The sequence below is a fragment of the Lineus longissimus genome, chromosome 14 (assembly GCF_910592395.1).
Source record: "Lineus longissimus chromosome 14, tnLinLong1.2, whole genome shotgun sequence".
Lineage (NCBI taxonomy): Eukaryota > Metazoa > Nemertea > Pilidiophora > Heteronemertea > Lineidae > Lineus > Lineus longissimus.
The window spans coordinates 2,049,747-2,061,583 of NC_088321.1; the positions used below are offsets into that span (position 1 = coordinate 2,049,747).

Consider the following 11,837-nt stretch of genomic DNA (forward strand, 5'->3'; position numbering starts at 1 on the left):
TCCTTTGGGTTGTCTGGTTTCCTCCTACTTATATTACAATCTCCCAATATTGTCCTGGTTGCCGCAAATTGCATGGAAACAACCAATTTTTTTGGTCAAAACTAATGTCCTTAATAGAGAGGTTGTTCTCAATAGAGAGGTTGTCCTTAATAGAGAGGTTGTCCTTAATAGAGAGGTTGTCCTTATAAAGAGGTTGTCCTTAATAGAGAGATTGTCCTTAATAGAGAGGTTGTCCTTAATAGAGAGGTTGTCCTTAATAGAGAGGTTGTCCTTATAGAGAGGTTGTCCTTATAGAGAGGTTGTCCTCAATAGAGAGGTTGTCCTGATACAGAGGTTGTCCTTGATAGAGAGGTTGTCCTAGATAGAGAGGTTGTCCTTTATAGAGAGGTTGTCCTTAGCGAACACCTCTCTATTAAGGACAGCCTCTCAATTAAGGACACTAGTTTTGGTCCCAAGTTGGTTGTTTCCATTCAATTTGACCTCTCTAATCAGGACACCTCTCTATTAAGGACAGCGCTTGTCAGTACCGAGGGTGTCCTTAATAGAGAGGTTCTACCGTATTAAAACAGATATTCCTCTCCACTAATTCCAGGCCAATCATCAACAACAAATTCGAAGAGAAATCGTGCGGTGACGGACCTAGTCTCAGTACGATGTTCGAGGACGACCGACATCTTCAAAACATCATCCAGAATATCCGTGAGGCTCTCCAGGCCGCATTCAACGCGGCCAATCAGTACGCTGACTGCTTCGAGCCGTACAGAGAGTTCTATCGCGAGAATGAGGCTCTGGATTTGGACGCCGTCAAGGCCGCAGACCATGGTAAGTGTCATTGATCGAAAAGTCAGTTTTTGAAAACATATTCACTGTGCATCAAAATGGTAAAAAATGAAGGACCTGTTGTGACGTTCGCACTCAAAATATGTCGGGCAGCAATGGAGATGATATCGTCTGCTGAGAGTGAAAGCTAGACTTTGATTGAACTCAAATGATATGCAGTAGAACCTCTCTATTAGGACACCCTCGTGACTGACAAGTGCTGTCCTTAATAGAGAGGTGTCCTGATTAGAGAGGTCAAATTGAATGGAAACCACCAATTTGGACCAAAACTAGTGTCCTTAATAGAGAGGTTGTGCTTAATAGGGAGGTTGTCCTTAATAGAGAGGTGTCCGCTAAGAGAGGTACCACTATTAGTGTCTTTAACAGAGAGGTTTTCCTCAATAGAGAGGTTGTCCTTAATACAGAGGTGTCCCCTAAGAGAGGTTCCACTATTAGTGTCCTTAACAGAGAGGCTTTCCTTAATAGAGAGGTGTCCGCTAAGGGAGGTTCCACTATCAGTGTCCTTAGTAGAGAGGCTTTCCTTAATAGAGAGGTGTCCACTAAGGGCTCTTCCACTATTAGTGTCCCTAACAGAGAGGTTTTCCTTAATAGAGAGGTGGACGCTAAGGGAAGTTCCGCTATATCAATTGATAAAAAATTTTAATTCATTTGCAGATGTGAGTTTCTTCGCTGAGTCGCTCGATCGCTACCACAAGCAGCACAAAATGGCGGAGACAATCAAAGAAAAGCGACCAATCGGAATGCTGCTAATAGACGCCATCAAGATGAAGGATCTTCTCATTCCGTCGCCCCTCAGGTGCTTGGATGTAAGTATTGACAACTCTCGGGAGATCTCTAAAGTACAGTAGAACCCTCTATTAGGGACACCCTTTAGATTGACAAGTACTGTCCTTGATTAGAAGGTGTCCTGATTACAGAAGTAACGTTGATCGGAAACGACGAACTTGGTACCAAAAGTGGCCTTACAGACTGGGTCTCCTTAGGGAACTGTCTCCTAAAGGAGGACCCCACCTCGAAATCCCTGGACATGATGGCCGATCTTGCTGGTCCTTGGGGCAGGTTCAAGATAGGCAGAATTGGCCCTGAGAGCTGCCAGTTTTGAGTGTTTTGTCAGGATGCGGGTGACAGCCATTGGGTCGGTGTTGCAGAATCAGACTTGGAGCCATAATATCTCATCAGAATTAAATTCCAAAGTGATTGTTCTATGTTTCAGTGTATCAACGATCTGTTGCCCGTCCTTGCCAGGAACGAGGTTGACCGCCTGATCGCCGAGCTCCAGGACGGCCAATTCAAGTTGGAATTCACGGCCAGCTCGACCATAGAGTTTGTGGAGAGTCTGACATTCTTGGATCAGATTCAGGAGAGGGTATGTACACACATTATGAACTCGCTGCTCCTTCCATTTACTTTTCATTACATAATAGTCATCATTGACTATTATGCCCAGGGCCTACCGCCAAGGGGGTAGAGTCCACGCAAGCTACTCATGTTTCTCACTTGGTGGGGTCTTTAACCTGCACTGGTATAGACACCAGGTACAAGGAACCTCGCTTTAACATCTCATTCAAAGGACTGTGAAAGGCCAGGAATTTTAGTTCCTTGAAAGCCACGCCGGTTCATCCATAATACAAATGCTGTGGTCCTCGGGATCGAACCCGGGCCTATTGCCTGGTAGCCAGCAGTGTTAACCACTAGGCTATGAGGCTCCTTGACTCGGAGCCTCAAACTTGTTGTGAAGAGCCAGGAATTCTAGCTCCTTGAAAGCCATGCTGGTTCATCCAGAAATACAATCCTGGTTCCTCCCCGGGATCGAACCCCGGCCTATTGCGTGGTAGCCAGCAGTGCTAACCACAAGGCCACTTTGCCCCCTGAAGCAGTCGCATCCGTCTCTTGCCTTCATTCTCTATAAACTGAAACGTCGACAAATTTACCGTCGTCAACAGCCCGCAATTATATCTTGAGCGATCCGAGATCTATCTTCGGAGCGTCGAGGGTTAGTCTGAGTGAGTGCCGTCACGGAAACTGTGCCGCATAATTGCTTCAGGAGTGTGGCAACGCGAGTTTTGCACATTGTTTTGGAAGCCGTGAACCAAACAAACTAGGCCCGGAAGTCTTCTCCTCAAGACTTGGCGGGCTTAATTTGACTTCTTGTGACCCTTCTTATGTTCCAAAATCAATTTCATGACTGTTCGATCTACTGTTCGTAACTTCTATCGCAAATACATTTCTTCCTATCCTTCTAGAGACAGGGTGAGTTTGTTCACCTCAGTAAATGTTGATCACATTCACTTACATAAATGTGACCCACCGCGGCAAAATGAGTCGCATGTCGCACAGAAGATGAGCCTAAATGACACCAGGAGATAATGGAAGAAATTGATGTGCTCATATTTCACATGAGGCAGACAATAGTGAAATGAACAACCAGTCTGTCTCAACCTGCAAAACTCGGAGCGACATCGACTCATCTTGCCGTCACAGCAAAACCAGTCGCATGTCGCACAGAAGATGAGCCTAAAATGACACCTGGACATAATAGAAGAAATTGATATACTCAATTTTCACAAAAGGCAGACAATAGTGAAATGAACAACCAGTCTGTCTCAACCTGTCAAGCTCGGAGCGACATGCGACTCATTTTGCTATGGCAGGTCACAAACGCCCTCACTAAACTTTTACCCTTTGACAAAATTAGATGTAAAAATCTCTGAAACTCAAGCAGCTTTTCAGAATATCGTATCAAAGTGCATGAAGTATTTATTTTGAAAATAGTTTAAAATATGATAATTATGTACAAAATTGTTTGTGTCCACTTACATGCATGGTTATTGTGTCTTAAATGTCACTCATTCGGAACGCATGCTATTTATAATACAGGTCATGTACATTTCGTTCTTTCATGCATGCAGTATAGCTGTTGTACATAGCGGGAATGTTTTGAGATATTCGAATTGATTGTGTGGGGGGAATTTGCTAGGCCTTGATTGAATTATTTTAAAGAGAATTTTAAAAATAAAGGAGCCTCACCCCCAGTGCCTGACCTGCTGGGTAAGAACCAGGGGGACGAGGTTCTGATTTTTTTCTCCGATGGGATCCAGTTGTTAAGTGTGGTTAGTGATAGCGCGTAATCAGGCCTCTCAATTACATGATTCCTACACCGTATAACGGTGCAGGCCGTACAGGATGTCCCCAAATTAGGTCTTTTTTTTTTCTTTTTAAAAAAAAAAAGATACAGTGGAACCTCCCTTAGCGGACACCTCTCTAATTAGGACAACCTCTCTATTAAGGACAGCACTTGTCAGTCCCGAGGGTGTCCTTAATATTGAGAGGTTCTACTGTAATATGACCCCCCCCCGAAGCGTTTTTTGACCCCTAACATAACCAAATCTCATCCAAATGGCCTAATTTTATAGTTTTACTCTAAAATTATGATTTTTCAGGTGTATGTGGTGATATCAGTCACTAACTTTGATTTATGACGTCGCTGTTCAGGCAAATTGGCGCGATGAAATGTCCCCAAATTAAGCTAAAAAGCAAAAAAACATGTCCCCCAAAATAGGCTAAAAAATACAGGGTGTAGAGGTCTCCACGTAATTGAAAGGCCTGGTAATCATCATAGCTCCACCCAGAGGCCAATAATGATCCATGCACGGAGACTTTTGCCTCTGTTAACCCTTTGCAGCCTGAATAAAATTTCGAAAATTCACCAATTTTCGACACTTTTTTGAAGGTAGGCCTAATGTATGCGTTTATAGTGTTTTGATTACTAGCACTCGCAGTATCATTATTTGAATGTTCACTGTTGAATTTATCGTCGTTTTCATCGTCTAAATCCCATGTTTCACTGTCAATTTGGCATAAAACATCGCTCAAAGACATGTGAGCCCTTCGTGAGGCCATCCCTGCGTTTGATCATTGACAAAATATCGAAAGTAACGGAGACAATACCACTAATGAATATTCCTAGGTTGGAGGGTCCAGGCCTATCAATTAGACACGAGTATGTTTTTAACTATCAAGTACATATTTGGAGAGGTATTGAAAAAATATTTGCTGTGGCAAGTCTACAGATATAAAGAAATTATTTGATGAAAAAATTAATTTTGCTAATTTGGTAATAGGGGGCGTGTTTTGAGTTTTTTCTGCCAGTTGGCTGAAAAGAGTGGAAATATCAAAGTCTGTCCAATTTGTCGATTATCAAAAAATTTCCGTGGTCAATCACCAGTTTATTTTTCACCATTTACTTGTCCGACTGTCCGGAATAACATAATCTAAATTTCAGATTCACAACCCCACGCAGTATTTGATGCTTCGCGGTCAAACATTGACAATTTAACTGCTAAAAGGCTTAAAAAATCAATTGTGGTCTTGTCTCAACGAACATTCTGACCATGCATGCATCCATTGGAAAGCAGGCATTCTCAGCTTTCTAATGGGACTAGTGGCTCCGCCGTGTAACGAACAATTGAGTCACAACAGGAAAGTTAAAGAGCATGTCTCCGGATAGCCACATATGTACATATACAGGGGAACCTCCCTTAGCGGATACCTCTCTATTAAGGACAACCTCTCCATTAAGGACAACCTCTCTATTAAGGACACTAGTTTTGGTCCCAAATGGCAGTTTCCATTCATTCTGACCTCTCTAGTCAGGACACCTCTCTATTAAGGACACTAGTTTTGGTCCCAAATGGCAGTTTCCATTCATTCTGACCTCTCTAATCAGGACACCTCTCTATTAAGGACACTAGTTTTGGTCCCGAAATGGCAGTTTCCATTCATTCTGACCTCTCTTATCAGGACACCTTTTTATTAAGGACAGCACTTGTCAGTCCCAAGGGTGTCCTCTATAGAGAGGTTCTACTGTATACAGTTCTTTGCAAATGGCGTCATCTCCGATTTATTTCCAGATCGAACCACTGGAGAAAGAGGCGGATATCGTCAAAGAGATGTATGAGCTTATCGAACAGTTCACGGTCCCAACCCCGCCCGAGGATTTCGCCGTTTACCAGACGCTCAGCCCGTCGATTATCAACGTGAAGAATGCTATTGATAAGTCACTGACAGAGCGTGATGCGAACATCGATAAGTTCTGTAACAGTTTGGATAAGGACATCGCAGAGTTGGCCAAGGAAGTCAAGGAGATTAAACAAGAATCACAGGTTGGTACTTTCTTTGGCCTAAGGCCAAGACAACTACGTCCTTCAGCGGAAATTGTATTTTGTGTATCAATGGTCTTAGACTACTCATTATGAACATCGATAAGTTCTGTAACAGTTTGGATAAGGACATCGCTGAGTTGGCCTAGGAAGTCAAGGAGATTAAACAAGAATCACAGGTTGGTACTTTCTTTGGCCTTAGAAGGCCAAGACAACTACGTCCTTCAGCGGGAATTGTATTTTGTGTATCAATCGTCTTAGACTACTACTCATGTTCTATTATTAAAGTCTCTGGTATCTTGAGTTCCAAGCATCAATGTGTTGGATTTAGTAGCAGAATTGAGCATTTTCGGTGCAGAAAATGTTTCAAGGGGGTAATTTATCCTTTATTAACATTTATTGAATGATGAGTATAAAAAAGTATATTTCCGCCTCACTCAAATTCGTCCTTATTAGGGCTAAAAATACTACACACAATCAATCCCAAGAAGTTAGTTAGGGGTCATTGCGTGTTTTTCCCGGCATAATCTCTCCGTCAGAGACCAACGACGACAAGCTCTCAGGAGAAGGCGGGCGCCCTGATAATTCACCTGACGATAATTTCATTGCAGAACCCGCTGATCTTGGACCCGACGGCCGAGAAAAACAAGGTACGGAACATCCTCACGAAGCTCCTCGTGCAAATGGAAGACCTCCAAAAGAGGGCGTTCACGTATAAATCGTACCAGAAAAATTTCAAAGTCGAGCAGACGAAGTTTGACGCGCTTGAGGAGGCTCACGCTGAATTGAAGCTCAAGCAACTCTTATGGGAATCTATCGACGAGTGGGACGTCATGCTCGAGGAATGGACAAATGTAAGTAGGGCGCCGTCTGGTGGTGAAGTATGGAACTAAGACGTTTTTATTTTTGCTGTTTTTTCATATGTACGCCGTGTTTCCCATCAGGACTGAGTTGTTCAAAAACACGTTAGCTTTGATGGAGACGTTAAGTCATAACGTGTACATTTCAGTGGGTTTAACTGAAAGAGATAACGTCCTTGAGAAACGTAAGGGTAACTCGTGTCAAATTTCACCATATAATGTTTTAGCTGTTTTTGACAAATGACTACGTCACTTTCTCATAAATCGGTAAGGTTTTCGAATTGAAGTGCACATTTTCTAGAAATTGATGGTTTAATCCCGCCCGGACGGCTCGCTTCGATGCCGTTTTCGTTGATGACGTCACAACATGAACATTTTCGCGGTTGCGGTGGTTTACATTCAGCGATTTTATAATAAATCTAATCAAAAATGGAAAATTTGAGCTTTAGATTTGTGATCAACAATTAAAAACGGACGTATTTCCGCAAAGTTGTAAATCACATCATAGTATCCCTTTAACGTAACCATTAGGAATAACCTGACTTTTGAGCTTTTGAACCGGGCCTAGGAGAAGATTTGTCGGGTACAGAAAGTTACTTTCCCCAGAAAGTCTTTTTTCGAAAATGATATTGGTGTATAACTGAGGGCATAGGGTAAAGACCATTGCATGAGATTTTGGTCGCACTGGTTAGTTAAGCTTAAGATTTCATCATCATCATTACCGGCGTCGTAACCCTATTGAATTTTTGCCGTAGGGATGGCGTCCAATCTAGACTTAACTGTCTACCCATGTAGGATCTTTTACTTGACCTGGCTAAGACTCTCAGGTGCAAGGGACCACGGCTTTTAGTCTCATCCGACAGACCCTCGAGTATTTCATACGTTAGTGTACGTGTTGTGAAGAGCTAGGAATTTAAGTTCCTTGAAAGCCACGCCGGTTCATCCAGAAATACAATCCTGGGTTCTCCCCGGGATCGAACCCAGGCCGTATTGCGTGGTAGCCAGCAGTGTTAACCACCAGGCTATGAGGCTCCTCGACTCAGAGCCTCAAACTTGTTGTCAAGAGCCAGGAATTTTCGTTCCTTGAAAGCTACGCCGGTTCATCCAGAAATACAATCCTGGGTTCTCCCCGGGATCGAACCCGGGCCCTATTGCGTGGTAGCCAGCAGTGTTAACCACCAGGCTATGAGGCTCCTCGACTCAGAGCCTCAAACTTGTTGTCAAGAGCCTGGAATTTTCGTTCCTTGAAAGTCACGCCGGTTCATCCAGAAATACAATCCTGGGTTCTCCCCGGGATCGAACCCGGGCCCTATTGCGTGGTAGCCAGCAGTGTCAACCACACGGCTATGAAGATTTAAATCGTCTTTTTCAGTAATAATGTTAAATATCTTCCAACAGGCTCCGCTCGAATCGATCGACGCAGAAACTCTCGGCACCAACACCGTGAAATACGGCAAGTCCGTCTACCAACTCGAGAAGGGCCTACCGCCAAATGGGGTGGTCCCGCTCCTGAAAGAACGCGTCGAAAGCATGAAGGAGAAACTACCCGTAATCACACATCTGCGTAACCCGACGCTGAAGTCGCGTCACTGGGAGATGATCGAGAGTACGATCGGGTATCATTTTGATGCCGAGGACCCGCTGTCGCTCGGGAAGCTGAATGAGCTGGATGCGTTCAGGCATACAGAAGCAATTGAGGAGGTATCCGCCCAGGCTAGTTCTGAGGCCAGCTTGGAGGCCATCTTGAGGAAGGTAGGTGTCCCCACAATTCATCATGGTAGACTGACAGCAATTCACCGATACTCTATTCTTCAACAGGGAGCAGGTCTGAAGGACATGAGCTGGAGTCTGGCCTACAACTCCACATTCACATAGAACTACTGGTCAAAGGACACAACCCTGACCATAAGGCTCTTGGGCTCTGTGGCTTCAGACCTGCTCCCTAATGAAGAATAGAGAGGAATACTGGCCAAAGGACATCACCCTGACCACAAAGCTCTGGGGCTCTGTGGCTTCAGACCTGCTCCCTAATGAAGAATAGAGAGGAATACTGGCCAAAGGACACCACCCTGACCACAAAGTTCTGGGGCTCTGTGGCTTCAGACCTGCTCCCTAATAAAGAATAGAGAGGAATACTGGCCAAAGGTCACCACCCTGACCACAAAGCTCTGGGGCTCTGTGGCTTCAGACCTGCTCCATAATGAAGAACAGAGAGGAATACTGGCCAAAGGACATCACCCTGACCACAAAGCTCTGGGGCTCTGTGGCTTCAGACCTGCTCCCTAATGAAGAATAGAGTGGAATATTGGCCAAAGGTCCCCACAATCGGTTGATTAGTTAATTGCTCTTGATTACTTGAACTTTTTTAAATTAGGTTGAAGACTCGTGGAAGTCGACCGAGTTCATCGCCCTGCAGCACAAAGATTCGAAAGACGTCTTCATCCTCGGCGGAACTGACGACATCCAGCAGCTCTGGGACGACAGCAACATCAACATCGCGACAATCGCCAGCAGTCGCCACGTCGGACCGATCAAATCCCGCGTCGATGATTGGGTGAAGCAGCTTGACCTGTTTGGGAAGACTTTGGTAAGAAAAATCCCCCGGACGGGAGTCCACCCAATGTCCTTCAATCCCCACAGAATGGTTTGGCTCGCCCCAAAACTAGAGTCACACAAGGGGGGAGGCCATTAACTTCAACCCCTTAAATCTCTGGGATAACGTCAACATTCCGGCTGTCGCCAGCAGTCGTTGTGTTGGCCAGATCAAATCTTGCGTCGATGATTGGGTGAAACAGCTTGATCTGTTTGGGAAAACTTTGGTAAAAAAATCCCTGGACAGGAGTCCAACCTTTGTTCTTCACTCCCCAAAGAATGGGTTGGCCCGCCCCAAAACTAGAGTCACACAAGGGGGGAGACCATTGACTTAAACCCCTTAAATCTCTGGGATAACATCAACATTGGGACTTTCGCCAGCTGTCGTTGTGTTGGCCCGATCAAATCTCGCGTCGATGATTGGGTCAAGCAGCTGGATCTGTTTGGGAAGACTTTGGTGGAAAAAATCCCCCGGACAGGAGACCAACCTTTGTTCTTCACTCCCCACAGAATGGGTTGGCCCGCTACAAACTGAGAGCCACAAGGGGGGAGACCCCTTGAAAGCCCTGGGACAGCATCAACATTGCAACTGTCGGCAGCAGCCATCACGTTGACCCGATCAAATCTCGTGTTGTAAATTGGGATTTTGACCTTTCAATTGGAAAATAAAGTTTTATGCTTGACCCTGCGGGATTCACACATTTATGCCCTCAAAAAGGAGAAAAAGTATGGTGCTATTGTTGTAAAAAAACCTCAATCAATCATCATATTTTTTTAGGATGAGTGGCTGACATGCCAAAGAAGTTGGCTCTACCTCGAGAGCATCTTCAGCGCTCCGGATATCCAGCGTCAGCTTCCGACGGAGGCGAAAATGTTCATGCAGGTCGATAAGTCCTACAAAGAAGTCATGCGAAAGGTCAACAAAGTCCCGTTGGCGATGCGTGCCGCGACGCAGCCTGGGTTGCTCGAGACTTTCCAGAATAACAACACGCTGTTGGATCAGATACAGAAATGTCTTGAGGCGTATTTGGAATCCAAACGAGTCATTTTCCCGAGGTGAGTGCATAATTTGAGTCCTTTTTTATCAAAAGCTAGTGATTTACACAAAAATTTATCCATGGCAGAAATGGTACCGTTAGAAAGTGCTTGTCAAGAGCTTTCCAATGAATGGTCATGTCAATAGGTTTAGAAATGGTACCATCTGAAAGTGCTCATCGAGAGCTTTTCAAAGAATGGTCAAGTCAATAAGTTTACAAATGGTACCATCTAATAGGGCTCATCAAGAGCTTTCCAATGAATGGTCATGTCAATAGGTTTACAAATGGTACCATCTGAGAGGGCTCATTTAGAGATTTCGAATCAATAGTCATGTCAATTGACTATTGGTACCACCAGAAAATGCTAGTCAAGAGCTTTTCAATGAATGGTTATGTCAATAGGTTTACAAATGGTACCATCAGAAAGTGCTCATTGAGAGCTTTCCAATGAATGGTCATGTCAATAGGTTTAGAAATGGTACCAGCAGAAAGTGCTCATCAAGAGCTTTTCAAAGAATGGTCATGTCAATAGGTTTACAAATGGTACTGTCTGAAAGTGCTCATCGAGAGCTTTCCAATGAATGGTCATGTCAATAGGTTTACAAATGGTACCATCTGAGAGGGCTCATTTAGAGATTTCGAATCAATAGTCATGTCAATTGACTATTGGTACCACCAGAAAATGCTAGTCAAGAGCTTTTCAATGAATGGTTATGTCAATAGGTTTACAAATGGTACCGTCAGAAAGTGATGGTCAAGAGCATTCTAATGAATAATCATGTCAGAAGGTTCGGAAAACCTTTCGATTTCTTTTGAAAAAGTATTAAAATCTTTCAAATTCTTCTCGCAGGTTCTACTTCTTATCCAACGATGAGTTGCTCGAGATTCTCGCCCAGACGCGTAACCCGCTCGCCGTCCAACCTCACCTCAGGAAATGTTTCGACGCCATTGCGAAACTCGAATTCGGCATCCAGGCGCCGACGTCTAGCGAGGGAAAAGCTACGCCGGACGCAGAGCAAGAGGTTCAGTACACCAATGATATCCTTGCAATGATATCGCCGGAGAACGAAAAGGTCGGACTCGGAAAGGTGAGTATAAATTAGGGAATCGGCAGTATTGGGGCGGGTGGGTGGGAAAAGTCAACGAAGGACACAACTCTAGGTTTTACAGCCTTGTGATTTTCCACCCTATGGCCATGAGACAAGACCACTAATGAATATTCATAGGTTGGAGGGTCGAGGCCTATCAATTAGACGAGTGCATGTTTTTAACTCTCAAGTACATATTTGGAGAGGTATTGGAAAAATATTTGCTGTGGCAAGTCTAAAGATATAAAGATATTATTTGAT

At 44.3% G+C, this 11,837-nt stretch overlaps 1 protein-coding gene across 1 annotated transcript in view; it reads left to right on the forward strand.

Annotated features, from left to right (window-relative positions):
- LOC135498809 (dynein axonemal heavy chain 6-like) overlaps nt 1-11,837 on the forward strand; it is a 117,573-nt gene that overhangs the window by 10,126 nt on the left and 95,610 nt on the right. Inside the window, exons 10-18 of the mRNA XM_064789269.1 lie at nt 593-822; nt 1,495-1,646; nt 2,054-2,206; nt 5,751-6,002; nt 6,611-6,853; nt 8,258-8,611; nt 9,234-9,446; nt 10,230-10,507; nt 11,339-11,576. Of these exons, the coding sequence (XP_064645339.1) occupies nt 593-822; nt 1,495-1,646; nt 2,054-2,206; nt 5,751-6,002; nt 6,611-6,853; nt 8,258-8,611; nt 9,234-9,446; nt 10,230-10,507; nt 11,339-11,576 (2,113 nt within the window). The remainder of the gene's footprint in view (nt 1-592; nt 823-1,494; nt 1,647-2,053; nt 2,207-5,750; nt 6,003-6,610; nt 6,854-8,257; nt 8,612-9,233; nt 9,447-10,229; nt 10,508-11,338; nt 11,577-11,837) is intronic.